The 17,153-nt window shown below is 34.5% G+C and overlaps 3 protein-coding genes and 1 long non-coding RNA gene across 5 annotated transcripts; 2 read left to right on the top strand and 2 right to left on the bottom strand.

Annotated features, from left to right (window-relative positions):
• Positions 1 to 1,103: 1,103 nt before the first annotated feature.
• Positions 1,104 to 4,469, top strand: LOC111456251 (pentatricopeptide repeat-containing protein At5g56310-like). Of its 2 annotated transcripts, XR_002712729.1 has the most exons (2): positions 1,104 to 3,179; positions 4,096 to 4,469. XR_002712729.1 is itself a non-coding variant. In XM_023098068.1 (1 exon), the coding sequence occupies exon 1, from the start codon at positions 1,192 to 1,194 to the stop codon at positions 2,611 to 2,613; it is 1,422 nt and encodes a 473-aa protein (XP_022953836.1). In that variant the 5' UTR covers positions 1,104 to 1,191; the 3' UTR covers positions 2,614 to 3,225. The 2 variants fall into 2 exon arrangements, 1 of the variants encoding a protein (XP_022953836.1); XM_023098068.1 differs by lacking the exon at positions 4,096 to 4,469 and having other exon boundaries at positions 1,104 to 3,225.
• Positions 4,470 to 4,772: 303 nt separating this feature from the next.
• LOC111456252 (glutathione S-transferase-like) lies at positions 4,773 to 5,990 on the bottom strand. Its single transcript, XM_023098070.1, has 3 exons — positions 5,758 to 5,990; positions 5,580 to 5,628; positions 4,773 to 5,504 (listed from the first exon to the last, which is right to left on the bottom strand). Exons 1-3 carry the CDS (start codon positions 5,905 to 5,907, stop codon positions 5,059 to 5,061), a joined length of 645 nt encoding a protein of 214 aa, XP_022953838.1. The 5' UTR covers positions 5,908 to 5,990; the 3' UTR covers positions 4,773 to 5,058.
• A 2,286-nt stretch (positions 5,991 to 8,276) lies between these two features.
• On the bottom strand, positions 8,277 to 10,956 carry LOC111456412 (autophagy-related protein 18a-like). Its single transcript, XM_023098260.1, has 4 exons — positions 10,026 to 10,956; positions 9,630 to 9,834; positions 9,190 to 9,316; positions 8,277 to 8,752 (listed from the first exon to the last, which is right to left on the bottom strand). The coding sequence occupies exons 1-4, from the start codon at positions 10,848 to 10,850 to the stop codon at positions 8,662 to 8,664; spliced, it is 1,248 nt and encodes a 415-aa protein (XP_022954028.1). The 5' UTR covers positions 10,851 to 10,956; the 3' UTR covers positions 8,277 to 8,661.
• Positions 10,957 to 12,628: 1,672 nt separating this feature from the next.
• On the top strand, positions 12,629 to 14,868 carry LOC111455915. Its single transcript, XR_002712650.1, has 2 exons — positions 12,629 to 12,770; positions 14,678 to 14,868. It is a non-coding gene; the product is annotated as an uncharacterized LOC111455915 (long non-coding RNA).
• Positions 14,869 to 17,153: the final 2,285 nt, after the last annotated feature.

Below are 17,153 nucleotides of genomic sequence, written 5' to 3'. Positions count from 1 at the left end.
CACAGGCTGGAAGCTTTGATTTAAATAATAAAATACTAATAAAAAATGTAAAATCAATGATTATACACAAGTATATATACTAAAAATACAGGATAAACTCATACCATACCTTATTTTATGAGTGTTTATTTAGTCTTGAAAATATTGAAAGTAGACTTTTATTATACCTAATTAATTTTAGTATTTAACATTAATATTGGTGGATACATATTGGCATAATTAATAAGCCATATTATTATATATATCCTTTGACGTTTTGTTCATTTTTGTCCTTATACCTTCGGCGGGTATGTACATTTTCGTATTAAAAAGTTTTTATTGTGCATAATATTTGCCCATAGGTACCAAAACGGTAACCTTTTAAGTTGAGACGAGCATTTTAAAATGAACCTCAACTAAAATGAACAAAGGTCGAAAGTCTAGGGACGATTATAAATTTGGTTCTTGTAAGTCGGTTGGGTTATATAGAAGTTTATTTTAGTGGGTCTCACATTCTATGATTTCATTTAGGCGGCTCAATATAATAATAATAATAATAATAATAATAATAAATAAGATAAAAGAAAAATAGATTGATCAACTACGCCAAGTATAATATAATTTCACATTTCATTTTTGGACTTTGCATTGCATATTATAATCCATTCATATTATAACAAAACACATTTTTCGTTTTATGAAGTTCACTAATTATTAATTAAATTGATATGAAGACCAAAGATTTAAAAAATAATAATTTTGGTGATCAATATTATGGTTTCGCATATTATTAAATTGGATAATATGGTTGGTATATATATTAATGTATCAATATAGACATAGTAATAATGTTAAATAAGTATGTGTATTATTGAGTGACACCAAAATGATTATTTTATTATTTTTAAGTCCGAAAAGTTTAAGGAGTAAATTAGTTATTTTTAGGATATATAAAAATTTTCTCTATTTTTTTATGCATATATATATATTTAAAAAATATTGATTTTAAGAAAATTTTTAATGGATAATTTCTCGTCCTATAAATTTAATAATATTTTATGAACATAATATGAAGTAGAATATATTAGTTAAGAGGGTTTTAAGACGGATATTGTATGGAAATAATTTAGGGACTTCTTCCGTTATCGGTAGAGTTCATCACAACCCATTTTAGTCATCATCTGCTGCACCAACAATTAACAATTTCGACTAATGGCAGCTTTTGGCGTACAAATGTGGGCTGAATCAAACAGGATTCTCTCCCTTTTCGCCACTTCTCTGTCTCCGATTCACATCCCTCAAATTCAAGCTCAGCTCATCGTTCAAAACCTCCATTCAAATCCCACCATTGCCCACCATTTCATAAACACTTGCCATGATCTTCGACTTCTCGATTCCGCTCTTCGCTTCTTTACTCAAATCCCCAAACCCCACGTCTTCGTCTGCAATTCCTTAATCAGAGCCTTCTCCCACTCCAAAATCCCCCGTACCCCTCTTTCCATTTACGCCCACATGAACAGAAACTCCATTCTTCCCAATAATTACACCTTTCCTTTCCTTCTCAAATCCTTGGCTGATTTCAACCACCTTGTGAGTGGACAATCTGTTCATGCCCACGTTGTGAAATTGGGCTATGTTTCTGATGTTTATGTGCAGAATTCGTTGATGGATGTTTATGCGTCGTGTGGGAGAATGGGGTTATGCAAGAAGGTGTTCGACGAAATGCCTCTGAGAGATGTTGTGTCGTGGACTGTTTTGATTATGGGTTATCGAGTTGCTTTGATGTTTGATGATGCTTTGATTGCGTTTGAGCAGATGCAATATGCAGGTGTGGTGCCTAATCGTGTGACGATGGTTAATGCATTGGCTGCCTGTGCAAGCTTTGGAGCCATTGAAATGGGTGTTTGGATACATGAGTTTGTAAAAAGGAGAGGGTGGGAAATGGATGTGATTTTGGGGACTTCTTTGATTGATATGTATGGGAAATGTGGAAGAATCGAGGAGGGATTGGTTGTTTTCCAAGCCATGAAAGACAAGAATGTGTATACATGGAATGCACTCATTAACGGGCTGGCATTGGCCAAAAGCGGAGAGGAGGCCATTGCTTGGTTTAAGAGAATGAACGAAGAAGGCGGCATTGAGGCAGATGAAGTGACATTAGTGGCAGTGCTTTGTGCTTGTAGCCACTCTGGCTTGGTGGACATCGGCAGGCAGATCTTCGGGTCGATGATTGACGGTAAGTTCGGGTTTTCACCAGGAATCCAACACTATTCATGTATGGTTGATCTCCTGGCTCGTTCTGGGCGTATTGAGGAGTCCTTTGAATTGATTAAGAATATGCCTTTTGATGCCACCAAAGCAATGTGGGGGTCTTTGCTAGCTGGTAGCAGAGCTCAAGGGAGCTTGGAAATGAGCGAATTTGCAGCACGGAAGCTTGTAGAAATGGAACCAGAGAATGGTGCTTATTATGCTGTTTTATCCAATATCTGTGCAGAGATGGGGAAATGGAATGAGGTTGAGAAAGTGAGAGAGATCATGAAAGTGGAAGGACTGAAGAAGGATCTGGGGTCGAGTTCTGTTGAGAGCTTCAAGAGGCTGCCCCATTTCCCATGGTATCGAGTTCCGTGGTCATGATAACCGAGGTCTCACTTGTAATGACTTTGTAAATGCTTAAAAAGCTCTTGGGCTCATGATCTCCCTCATCGCCTTTGTACTCGAAACAGATGCGTTGCGCTAACCAGCGCGTAACCTTCCTTTCCCTATCCCTCTTCTGGTTATACCATTACCAATCTCAGGTAACCCCCGAGCCGGCTGCCCTTGACCTAAGAAGAACCAATATCCTTATTACCAAATAAGGACTAGCTTACTTCTCCGATCTCCACCTGAAACTTGTTGGGCCATTTTGACCATCCCTGATCCTAACTAGACTAGATAAGGGTTAGGAGATTCTTATTAGTGTAGAATAGTCATTTTCTCTAAGTCGCGCGAGACTGAGTGGCAACAACATGGAATAACTTCTTGAACGGAGACGAGTTGCAGAGTTCCATCCATTGTTGGGCGTCCATAGTTTTCTTAGTAATGGAGATGCTAATTGGTAGCAGATTTGAAGCTCCCATTAAATACTTGTGAGCCTGTAATGGTTTGAGCTCCAAAGCAGAAAGGAGGCAGTGAGAAGTCTTGGAAAGCTGCATTGGTTACAGGTAAAACTTTTTATTAATTTATAAAATTGACACATTTTTTTATTAATTTAGCATAAATTAAATACAAAACTCTGTCGTTTTGTAAGTGAAGTGAAAGAGCAAGGGTAATAATCAGGTGGCTTAGCGAGTACCTGGGCTCGCCTTTAAAAGTAGCTTCTAGAGAAATTAGGGTTTTACTTATTTATGATAAACTAGTTTTAAAATCTTCATTTATTTAATATATCTCATATATTTAATTAATTATAATTAAACTCTTAATTTTGTATTATTAGATTTACAAATTTAAAAAAAAATTAAAAGTTTAACAACTATTTATAATTTAATAATTATTTATTGAGTTTATATTTTACTCGAAAGTGACCGTACACGTCACCTAACACACGGCCTTCTTTGATTGGTTCAAATATTTGGCCCGGATTTTCCATTTGTTCAGACGTGTAAACTTTGACCTCTTTATTTTATTCTTCCCCCCCCTTTTTTTTTTCATTCAAATTTTCCTTGTAAAAAAATGAATATTATAATCTAATTTAATATATTTCCATAAATTCTTTTATAGTAAGGTTAGAAATTAATTTATTTCCATTGATTTTTGTATAAATAATAAATTAGTGTCGCTAACATGGGTAATTTTTACATTTATCTTAAAATAACCATTTATTTCTTTTTTCTTATTTTGGATTTATTTTCATTATTCAATTGACAACACAAAAAAAAAATTGTTGTTAGCTCTTTGACAACGAAAAAAACCCAAAAAAAGCTCTCCACTAACTCTTTGACATCGAAAAACCAAAAAAAGCTCTCCCCCTAACTCTTTCGAAAAACCAAAAAAAGCTCTCTAGTCAAGAATTGGGGCCTGACAATCATTAGCATAATCACTAGCTATGCTTTTCTCTCATGCCTTTCTTTCTTTGTTCAGGGTTCAATATTCCGGCGTCCTAGGCGTAGAGGAACCACACCACCAATCCATCCCAAACTTGGTGGTTAAATTCTACTGCGGTGACAGGTTCAATATTCTAGCGTCCTAGGCGTAAAGGAACTACACCAATCCATCCCAAACTTGGTGGTTAAATTCTATGGTGACGGTCCTAGGCGTAAAGGAACCACACCAATCCATCCGAACTTGGTGGTTAAATTCTACGGTGACAATACTACATCCCGAATTTGGTGGTTAAATTCTACTACGGTGACAATATTGCAAGGCGATGATAAAAAGCTTAACACCTCTAATTCTAAGATCTTAGAATCCACCCGAGCCTTCCATTTTTACTTCCCATAAATTGGATTATTTTGAATTTTTTTAATTTAATGAGTGAAGTAAACTAACTACCACTTTATGCACAACTTATTTTTTTATTTTCTTAAAAAAATGTAAAGTAAATATCAGTTGATTAGTTAAATTAATAAAATATAAAATCATTTGGTCTTAATTATACTTTAAATAGAAATGAATTTGATTGCTACCTTGAATCACATCATAATCAAATTATTGTGAATACTTTATCCCATATAATAAGATCTTATCTTAACAGCAAGACTCAAGACTTTGATGTTATCACTAAAAAATAAGACCAAAACTCCTTTAGATTGTTAGCACTCCACACGCTCAAAGTTACTATCAATGTTCATATGAAGTAGGAAGAAAACAAACTCAGAGATCTAATAGTTCATCATGTATAGCAACCAATTCCTCTGAATATGAATGATAATCACACAGATCCAATTCATCATACTCAGAAGCACCAAGCTCGTTACATGATGATACACACACAAAACAGAGAGGACCTACAGAGAAGACACTACCACAGTACAGTCTTTTATTCAAGTTTGTGATGATATGATCAGCACAAATCAAGACCCATCTGCAAAGTCTAAGGCTCCATCACTTGCGGAGAGCAAGAACTTTGGCCCAAGATGGCCTGGCTATGATATCACCCACCCAAGCATTGACATGGGGTCTAGATTCAAACAGTTTCTTCGACGGTGTAGCCAATAGGTAGCCTAATACGGGGAGATGGTGCAGATCAGCCAAGCTGAAGGAGTCACCTCCCAAGTATTTGGACCCGGACAGCCTTTTCTCGTAGATGTCAAGAACTTGGCCTAAATCAGCCTCGCTTTTCTCAACCACTGCAGGATCTGCATCACCCAGCCCAAATAATGGCTTTAGGCAGAACTCGAACACCAGTTTCATGGCTACTGGGTCAAAATGGTGGCTCTCCACCTCGATCCACGTTAACACGACCGCCCCTTTCTTGGAGTCTTTCGGAATCAACTCGGTTCCGTTGCTAGCATAATTTCCCGAGATATACTGAGTGATCGCCCTGGATTCTACACACAAAACATTTTATCAAACACCTTGTGTGCAAAGCCACAAAAACCCACGATTCTCGAAGTAAATCTTACCAAAAAGCGTCAGATCCCCATCGTTAAACCCAGGAACTTGACCAAAGGGCTACAACCAAAATCAAAATCGAAATCAAAATCAAAATCAAAATCAAACCAACAAAACATTCAGGTAGTGATAACCCCAGAAATATCAAATCAAAGAAAACCAAGGCAAGGGAAATGGCTAAAAACCCACATTGATTGAGAGGAAGGGCTCTTTCTTGTGTTCCCCTTCATGCAACTTAACATTAACAAGCTCGAATTGAAGGCCCTTTTCGTAGAGGGCAGCTAGAACCCTAGCTGTGGCTGTAGAAGTGGGGATTCCGTGAACTTTAATACCGGCCATTGACACGAAAACAGGATTAGCGATGAACTAAGAGAAAAGGAAGATCGTGGGGAAAATGGATGTGAATTTGTGAAGGAAAATGGTAAATTATATATAGAAAAAGAGGTGGTGGGTAGGCGGTTTGATTATTACACTGATCACCGCCAGTACGGCCTTGGCCACCGCGCTTCCACACACAGTCAATGACCAATATGATGCTTACACGTGTCAAAGTTTGTTTTAGAAATAGTCTCTAGTACCTAAAAAACGTGGCCCGTGATTTTACCTACCCCATCTTAAAGAGTACTAGAAAAATAAATAAAATACTAGAAAAAATAAATAAATATCATATAAATAAATAATATTTTTTACTCAATTTATTTTAATTTATTAATAATATAGTTTAGGTTTTTAGTTTATTTGGCAATTATCTTAATAATTATTTTAATGAAAATAATAAAAAGATGTATATTTAGAAAATAATTTAATGGATACCCTAAAGATATAATATTTCTTATTAATTATTGAAAGATTTATGAAATATTAAAAACTGATATTATAAAATTGAAAATAATAACAACATTTAAAAAAATAAAGTGGGAAGTTTTTAAATTTAACAATTATGACGTTGAATTATTTTCTTTTGTGCTGCGAATAATGAAATATCATGAATGCGCCCTTTCCCTATTTTATTTAGCACGTGCTTTTTTTTTTCACAACATTTAAATTTTATTGCTCTTACTTTTTCCAAGGCTGCAAACACTTTTTTTTTTCTTTCTTTTTTACTCTACCATTTATTTATTTTTTTTTTTTAAAGATTTTTTATTTATTTTTAATATACATATTTTAAAATATTTGTTTAAGGGATAATTTCGGTTAAAAAGCGTAAAATATTTTAATATATTTTAAAAAATATAATGTAACAGTCGCTAACTCAAATTTTAATATTACAACATAAATTTTAATATTACAATATAGTTATATGTATGAAATTTCCACGAGATTAAATGAACCTCTCATGAAAATAAATGGTAAATTTTACGAAGATAAAAATTGAAAAAAGTGTCGAAAATAGAAATAGATGAAGTTTTCGGTCCTGTCTTGCTTAAACTTCAAATGAAACCGACAATTTGTGGAATTAAGTTATTATTAAATTAACTTAATGGATCTAATAGATGAAGGTTGATCAAATTAACCTACTCCCAAGGTTAGAATAACTATATAGAAATCTTCAACCAACGTTTAGATTCTTTCCAATTATTATTTTTTATTTTTATTTGTAGTTCCGTTTCCACCTACCACCCACCCACGTTGAACTTAAAAAATAAATAAATTAAAAAAATGTCTAATAAATATTTAAGTTTTTAATTTTTAATTTTCAAATGATATAATTCTGATGTCTACTAAAATTTTAAATTTCATAAAATTGAATTATCAATTTATATTTTAAGTTAGAAATCTCTCATTTAATATTAAAAATAAAGATTATTTACTAAAATATTTTAAAAACAACCCTATTGGATAAAAGAAAAAAGAGGAAAAAAAAAACTCGGTTGGCCTTTTCCAAGGATCGTACTAATGTTTTTTTTAATGATTATTTTTGTTTTTATTGAAACACCAATAATCCACACATGGAGAAAATTTCAATTAATTATTTTCAAATGTTTTTTTTATTATTTATTTTAATCCTCTTCCATTAGATTCTTCCAAAAAAAAAAAAAAAAAAACAAAAACAAAATTGATTTGTACAAAATTAAAATCTCTCAATCCCGTCTAATATTCAAATAAGATAAAAAAAATTAAAAAAAATTTAATTTTGGCATCTATGTGTCCAAACATTCTCCTACGACATGAATATGTTACTTATTTTTTTGCTTCTAAAAGTAAAAACTACGTACCTCCACAAACAAACACGTGACCTTTCAACATGATTTGATTTGCGTGCGTGTAGAATCCAAATGACCAAACTATAGCCTTTTCTCTATGCCACCATCAAAGGCATGTGTTTCTTGATCCATTTTCTATTGCAAAAACCTCCTCATATTCTAACATGGAAGCTGACAGAACACAGCCAAATGCAAACATTCATAACATTCCAGTAGGGAAGCAAACAATGGCAATACCTGGACATATGTATAGACCTTTGACAACTCTACAAGGATGGAAACTTATCCTAAATGGCACCATTCAAAACACACATGGCTAGATTGGTTAGTAAAGGTTTCGACCAATTATCCGGGTCGAGTTCTGCTATAACTTACAGCCCAGAAATCAAATCTACCTACTGTTCTCCAAAAACACGGTGTATACGAACCAATGCCTATTCCGAGCAACTGCTATGATAAAAACATATCCTGCACTTGATCTTAGCCAAAAGGCCTAGAAAGGTATATCAAAAACTGCTATGATATTCAATTGCAAGCCTTGTCTTACCCAACTTGTTGACATGTCTTTGTACCTCAAAGACACTGAATGGTACATTACGTTGTCATTCAAATCCTCATTATATTACAACAAAGTTATCTCAAGAAATCTCACGAGCCATGTTTTCATCTCTCCATCCCCCCCCCCCCTTTTTTTATGTATTGCAAATAAGACAAGTAAAATTAAATATGAACATTAGTGGCAATAGTAGCATTTTTTTTCTTTTCTTCCCTTTCCCCTAAGACAGACACAGGCCAATCTATACATGTGCATCGATCTATTTACAACATGCTTAGGAGGAAGCAGGAAAATGCATACATACGACATAGCCGAAGTAAAGAGAATATTGGGCTAGAAGGCTTCCTCTGGCATTAGAAAGTTGTGATATTCAAGCTGTGTCATCTCACCTCCGTTCACTGAATCAAATTGGCATCGGTAGAAGCTGCATACAATTAAAAATGGCACATCAAGATTCTAAATATTCAAAGCGGCAGTTAAACAAACAACCAAACAGAACATAGAAATGCATGGTGTAAAAGAAAATGGATTCTGTAAGTTTGGGCAGTGGAAGAAAAGAAGATCTGAAGGGGAGTCGCTAAGAATACCAGATTGAATGGAAGCTTTCACAATTTAGGGTAATGCTGAAAATATAATGAAGCAAATAACCAACGGTTCGAGTTAAAGCAGAAAAGGAATTGTCTATTTGCGTCTATGAAAACAAAAAACGTTCACATTAACTATATTTTTATATGATAACATCGAATTTCTAGTTAGGTTACCCAAGCAACCCCCATCTTACTTTCTATTCTGCATAATAATCGCATAATAATCGTCAAGTGCACGAGAAATAATGAGAAAAGGGCTACAAAGACCTATTACCTTCCATCCATTCCAAGGATTACGACTGTATTCTTCTGATGACCAAAAGCAACAACATACTGAGAGCCTTCATGCAAGCGAAACTGAGCCACAGACCACTCTGACTTGAAATATTTTGGCAAGACACCTACAGGTGCAAGAGAGGAGAGATCATTATATCCAGAGGTTTAAAAAGGACATTGGACGTTACTTGCCATTAATAGGTTACAACATAATAAGGCTAATCTCCAATCTCTTTGCTTTCATGGGGTATTGCTGGCTGTTCTTATTCTTCTAGCAATCATTGAAAGAAAAATGTGGCGGACAGTGTCAGCCCAACACTTAATTCTGTTATCTTCTAGTCTTAAGCGTTCTCTTTTAGAGGGTGCAAGTAAATTTCCCCAGCTGTTATACTAAGCGATTAAAAAGCAATTCGAAGCGATTAAAAATGTTTGTATTACCTTTGATGAAGGAAAAGGAGGAGCCAGATGGTGCCACAGAAAGAGAGGAATCGTTTTGATGAGACATATCATTCCCAAGAGATCCAGAATTGACTTTAAGGCTGAATACATGGACAGTACCCTTGTCACTGGACACTGCCAGCCATTGGGCAGTCGATGAGAAAGCCAAACTGTATATCTCTGCTCTATCTGCACCTCTCCTTACCTATGCATCACATCCAGATAATACAAAGTAAATTCGTTGTCATGTTAAGTACTTCATAAACGACTAACGAACAAGATTACAGCTTCGTTTTCAACAACAAAACTAGAGTTCAACATCCTCATTACACTGAAATTCTAACAATTCAGAACAATCCCAGAAGAAAAACTTCGTTTTCAAGAACATTAACGCACCTCTTGAAGCAAATTTCCATCAACTGTGTTGAATATCCGAACCAAAGTTCCCTTGGTGCTCGCTGTAGCAAGTAACTGCCCGTTGGTCGTAAGCGCGAAGCAAGCAATCCTCGAGTCGTGAGCCATAATAAACTTTGTCCGTCGAGAGGCATAATGCTCAACCCTAACCTGCCCCTTCTGCAGTCCGGGGCAGACAAGCACAAGCGAAGTACTCAACTGGGAAACAGCACAAAGACCCTTAGGGTTTGCAATCGTTTCGATCTGATGCAGCAACTTCAAGTCCGCAAAATTGTACACAAAAACCTTCTGCTCCAAAATAACAATAATCCGGTCTCTCTGTAGACGAACACCGCGAACAGCAGACCTAAACGAAAGCTCACCAATACACCGGCTCTGATGGTCATCCCAAATCATGACCTTATTACATGGATACTGAGGGTCAGGCCCACCACCAACAAGAGCCAAAATATTACACCGAAAAAGCATCTCAACGACGCCAATACCACCCCCACGGTCAAAATCCCTCCGGAAAATCTCACGGAATGGATCGCAATTGTAGATCCGAAACCCCCGGTCAGTCCCCGCAGCGAAGCAGCCATGGTCCTGATTGAAGGAGAGATGTAGCAGAGAAGGCTGCGAAGCAGCCGGTTCAACCGCCGTGGACGAAACGGTCGTCTCCACCGTCTGCGGCAACTGGGGCAGCAACTGAGGCGGCTCCGATGAAACTGAATCGGAATCGAAGCGTTCGGATTCAGCGACGGCCGGCGGAGGGTTGGGTTCGGGATTCGGCCATGGAGGCGACGGGAAGGCTGAGAGGGTCTCCATTAGAGACGGAGGAACGGAAAATCAGAGAAACTGAGGTTCAGATGAAAACGAAGATGGAGGAATCTTAAGACATGATTTAGAAGAAAACGCAGAACAAATTCGAGCTTCGAAGGATTGGGGATTGTGTGAAGTTACGAATTTGACTTCAAATCGTAAAGTAGCTCTAGAGGGTGCTTGGGGGTACTTTCGTCTTTTCAGACACCTGCTGATTCCGCCCCTATTCGGCGAGTGAGCGACACGTAGCTTTAAATGACGTAATTAGCTTTGTTCTCCAGCGAAGCGAGTTAGAAAGTCATCCTGTCGGCTTGGGATTTAGGACTAACAATAGAGGGGTAATTTTGGAAAACTAATTTGGAAAAATTTCCCTCTAATTTAATTAAATTTAAAGTTTAATAGTTTGTGTTAATTTATTATTTAACAATTTAAACAAAAATTAATTTATATTTAATAGATATATTAATTTTTTAATTTCTATATTCATGAATCTATTATTGCTATTAGTTAGAAAATTTTGTTTAACATACATATTAAAATTTCATATATTTAATTACATTATTCAATTATTTATTTTTATTAAGTTAAAATACTAATTTACTTTAAATTTTTAGATTTTTTAATTTATTTTGCCATGGTTCTCAATAAATTTATATTTCAAAAATTAACTCCAATAAATATAATTATGAAATCTTATAAATTATTTTAAATAATATACAATTACGGTAAAAAAATAATTCAAAAAAATTGTAGTTCATTATTATTAATTATAATTTTAACTTTTAAGTTAATTAATTAGGCTTAAAATTATGATATATTTCGATAAATAATTAATTAATTATCAATAATCAATAAATAATTAGTTATAAGTATTGAAAATTAACTTCTTTTCTTCTTTAGCTAACTAATCCAAATTAATTATCATCCATCCTCAAGCTTGAGCCACGTAAATCAAGCCCATCCGATATCGACCAATCCAAACCGTAGATCTGAAGTATCACCATCCAATCAGTGGGGTCTATTCCCATTCCCAACGAATTCGCCATAGTCTCGGCTACACACAATCACTACTCTCCCCGCGCAATATGAATTATTTTACAAACGACGCCAAAAATATATATATTACATTTAACTCTTATTGGGCACAACCCTCTTCTACCGCTGCTTGCTTCCAGGACTAGCTTAATCTGAAGAACCGGCGGGAATCAACGCTTCCAAAGCTCTCCCCTCATCATCTCCTAACTCTGAGGATAGAGATTCCATCTGTGAGTTCGGTATCGATTTTTTCTTCCTCTTTACCATTTATGAGTTCGTTTGATCTGCTGTTGATGAATCAGGGAGAGTATTTGATTGTTTTCTGTAATCTTTCTCGACGTGTTATGAGATGGACGTTATTTCCTGTTCGAAGTAGTATAGCCTGTGTTTTCTAATCATTGAATTCTTTTTAGCGATTACCTTTATTTTTACTGAGTTTTCTATCACTTTAGCTAACGAATTAGTTAATTTTAGCTTCTGTTGATGGATGTAGAGAGTAGTTGATTATTTGTTGTTATATTACCATGGCTTAATTTTTTCATTAGTTGAGAAACGGTAGTCATCTCCTGTGACAGGAACTTGAATAGCCTGAATAATGTAGCATGATTTGCTAGTAATAGAATACTTCCAGAAATTAATTTGCTCGTTAGTATTGAGATTGGTATGCATGGAGGAAAATGATATCTGGTGAGATTGTAGGCTGCACTGTAATTGACCATATCATTTTTGGTGTTTAAATGGAGTTCTAGATATCTAGACATGGATACTGCTCTTCATGGTTTGAAAACGAGCAACTCTACATTCAAATGGAGCTCTGTGATTATAGTTTATCCATTGGCAGGTATTCTCACCCATTCTCTGAGGTAAATGCACTGAGAGCCTCTGTATCAGGTGAGTTTTAGTTCCATCTTGAATTTTTAAACATTGCATTTTCTTTTTGTAAAACTTCATTGCCAAAAATATTGCTTTTGTTAACGCATTTAAGTAGGCTTAATTTTTATTTGTTGCCTGGAAGAGTAAATTAGTTATTTCTGCACTTCATTCAATTCGTTGCTTTCAACAGGAAATGCCACTTCTGAAAAATAATGATCCAGAATTTTGTTGTAAATTATGTGTTAATGTTTTATCTTTATCCATTCCAATCCTCATGTTGCCTTTATATTTAATACATGAGCTTTTTCCTTTCCAATTTTCAAGTTCTAGAACTGGGAACTTCTGAAACTTCACGGCTTTGCTGCTGAAAATGAAACTACAAACAAATTGCAAAGGCATTACTATTTGTGCACGAGAAAAGATTAGCTCATTTAGATGTGAAACCTGACAGTATATATTGTAAAAAATGGTGTTTATAAACTTGATTTTGGGTGTGCTACCTTTCTGAAAAATGCCTACCGATTGAGGAGGGTGATGCACACTATATGCCTCAAGAAATTATGAGTGAAAGATATGATATGGTCATTCATTGCAATTTCAAAATTGCCACTCCTTCCTGGTCATTCATTGCAATTTCAAAACTTAATCAAGGTACTGATTAATTGAACTGAAAAATCAGATGTCGGAGTCAAATTTTGCTCTTTCCTTCGAACTCATGGAGAAAGTCTTTCTAAATCTTCTTCCTATTTGATGCTGGATTATTAGATTTAGTTGTTGCCTTCTATACTTTCGAAGACCTCTCTCAGGATATGCTGAACCATCATCAAAGTAAGTCCAAGCCCATGTAAGAAGGGCCTTGTTGACTTGGAAGCCCTTTCCTTACTCCTCGCTATAGTCTAGAATCACATTTTTTTGGCCAATTCTCATGGCTTTAGGAATGGGCCCCAGGCTAGGGTGTAATCGAATTTCTCTTTTCAATGGGATTCGTTTGTTATATTTTGCTCTCTTCATATCTACCGACTTTGCCTTTTGGCCTGATAGGCCTCGACTCACCCTCCTAGGATGATGAACCTTGTCGTGGAATCTGGTCACCGTATTTATCAATGTTTGCATTTCTTCCCACAAATTTTGCTTTCCATTAAAAACGTCTATCATTGTAAGAAGGTCAAGACTTCTGCCACCAAAATAAAATTGAACGAAGTTGCATTCCTACCTTCCAAAAGATAAAAGGAAGCTGCAGTTATTTTTTTTTCTTAAGAAGATATCTCCAAATCCTGTTAACCTATGATGCATGTATTTAGATGAACAAATGTTTTCTTGTTTTGTCAGATTCCTCGTTCTGCAAATAACAATCTATGTTTACCAAAAGGAATATTTGATTTTGTTTGTTTGTTTGAACCGTCTGAATATTTAATGCTCTGTTGGGGTTATTTTTGAAAGATGGAATCATTAGATAAATAAAGCAGGCATATCTTATCAAAATGAACTAATTTTAGATGGTCTTTTAGCTGTCTGTTCTACATTTGTGTAGTTTGATCAGATTGCTTATATTGTTTGAGAAGCCTGATTTTATCAGTCCAGCATAATTCATCAAACAAAGATGCATAAGATGTATTATTCTGTTTCTCTTCAAGTCTTTGAGCGGTAAACTTAATAAAATAAATTCTCAAATAGCCTTTGAGTGAATGAAGTCCAACTTAATACAGAGAAGAACTATTTGATATCCCATATCCCATTTGGAAGAGAAATTATAGAAGAATCTTACATCTGATAAAAGCATGGATTCTTGATTGCCTTTGTATGACGATGAGGAAATGTTCACTATTTACTTCATTATCTTGAAACTTTATTAGAGATGTTCAGGACCTTCCCATTTCTTAGCTACTTGTTTCTTTGATTGAGTGATTGATTTATAACTCTAACAGGCTATGTTGGATCCCGAACCGACACGACGTCCTTCGGCAAGGGAAATTCTTGAGACTCCCATATTAGATAAGGTCAGAAATCATACCAAATCTTAGGACAATGTCAACCATGGTATCATCTTATTGTGTTCTCTTTTTCTCAGATGTGCTTTGTTTGTGCAATCCCTTGATATCAGCCTGCTATTTTGTTAGTTTGCAATCCCCACTTTACCAAAGTTCATGCACCAAATTTAGCCTAAAAGTGCTTTCGTTTTCAAATATTTGAAGTCTGAAGGCATGTTTAAGAGCCATTTTGAAAGGATTAAAACCACATTCAAGATGTAAAATAAAAAATTTAATTGATTTTGAATGATTCAAGATATTTTTTGATTGCGTAATTAAAACGTTCCTCCCTATATAGTTATAATACGTGTAATATGTTGCATTTGATGGTTTAGGAAAAAACTATGAATATTAGTGATTATGCCTAAATAAATACAGTTTATATTTGTATGGTTTGTTGGGATTTTGAGATGATTAGAATATTAATGAATATGCCTAAATAAATAGAGTTTAGATTTTGAGGATCGTTCCTTCCCAAACAAACCATACATTTCCACCTACCACAGAAGAAATAAAGTTCAATCAGCCAAAACTAGAAAAGAGGCAAAGCTAGTTATTATGCAAAACTTAGAAGCTTTTGCTGGCTTTTCTCTATGTTTACGAAATCAAAGAGGAAATAATGGCAATCAAAAGGGTCTAAAAAGATGGTTTCTTGTTTTCCTTGCATACAATTTCTTCAAATTGTTCAATTTGGTTACTACAAAAGCACATTTATTGATTGTTTAGAAATTGATTCAACATTGCTTGTTTGTGTTAGAAATGGCTAAGATAAATGAATTCACATTCTCTGTCTCATCTTTCTTTTTTTCTTTTTTCTTTTGTTGAAAAGGGAATTCAATATTTTTTGTTAGTGGAGGATGAAGAAAGAATTTATTGTGACAAAAATTTCCTTATTAAAGTTGGGACAATTTTCTTATGGAAATAATGAATATTTTGCTTATTCTTTTTCAGACAGGGACTTTTTTGTCCAAATTTTTGACAAATTTAATCGACTCTCGTGACTACTACCTCTTATATAAATATGTAGGTAAAAAATGCTGAAGGTCAATATAATTTCCTTTAAAATAGAAACAGAATTATCTCGATGATCAATATCTATAGTAAAGAAAATTCGTTCATAAAATCATCGTTTTATGTACACTACGTTAAGCTAAAATCGCATATTTAATAGCATACGCTCCATATAACTAAAGCCATAATCAACCACTAATCCACCAAAAATCATGAATTCAAAATAATAATAATAGTAATAATAATAATAATAAGGATGTCATCTAATATATTTTTTCTTTTCCCTATAAATGATATCACACCCTTCACTTCCATTAATACATCACCACCTCTCTATCTCTAAAAAATTACTGGAGAAGTAGAAATAAACAACCCCAACAACAGTCCCAAAATACGCTCATTGCCAAAACTACGCCGTTTCGATTCATTAGACATCGAGTCAAACAACCTCGACGGGCGCCGTGGCCATCGCGCCACTGCCTCCGTGGCGGCTGCGGGCTGGTGGGTGTCTCTGCAACTGGCCTTTCAGAGCATTGGAATAGTGTACGGAGATATAGGAGCGTCGCCGTTGTATGTTTTTCCGAGCACTTTTGATCCCTTTGGTTAAGTACATCTTCATCGTCTTGCAGACCAACGACAATGGCATTGGTACGATTTTTTATTTTTTATTTTTATTGTAAGCTAACGACAATGAGAATGTTTGCTTAATTCATCGCATCTAAATGATGTATGAAAGTTCTCCATCTATAATCAAATAAATAATAAGAATATGAAAATAGTAATAAATATAAATAATAATATATGAAAAGATAGTAATATGATAGATATTTACCCTACAAAACTATAATTTAGTACTAAACATCCTTAACATTAAGTACGTCTTCATCATCTTGCAGGAACGACAATGGCGATGGTACGATATTTTATTTTCTTTTTGGACTTCGAGTTTTTAAAATAAAAATAATTATTACTTGTAAATAATATTAATAATAATGCAATATTACTCTGATAAAATACTCGAGTTAGTTCCAATATTTTTCAATTTAGTTTCAATGTTCTATGACATAGAGAAAAAATATTATAAAAAATCATTTAAAAATAATAATAAATGAGATATTTTGAAAATTGAAAACATATTGATTCCCAAGTCCCAACATATTTCAAAAGAACCCCTTTTGACCAATTAATATCACATTTATTAAATACTTTTGTTTTTTCCCCAAACAATTGGGAAGTCCCATTAGACACTTCAAATTAATTTAATTATTATACAAATACACTTTAAATATAAATAAGATTAAAAAATTGCAAAATTACTCTCTACAAAGGGGTAAATATGTAATATTACAAAGTTGAATTTTTT

The sequence above is a fragment of the Cucurbita moschata genome, unplaced genomic scaffold (genome assembly GCF_002738365.1).
Source record: "Cucurbita moschata cultivar Rifu unplaced genomic scaffold, Cmos_1.0 Cmo_Scf00018, whole genome shotgun sequence".
NCBI classification, from domain to species: Eukaryota; Viridiplantae; Streptophyta; class Magnoliopsida; order Cucurbitales; family Cucurbitaceae; genus Cucurbita; species Cucurbita moschata.
The sequence above is the reverse complement of the archived record's forward strand: the minus strand, read 5'-3'. Positions and strand labels throughout refer to the sequence as shown.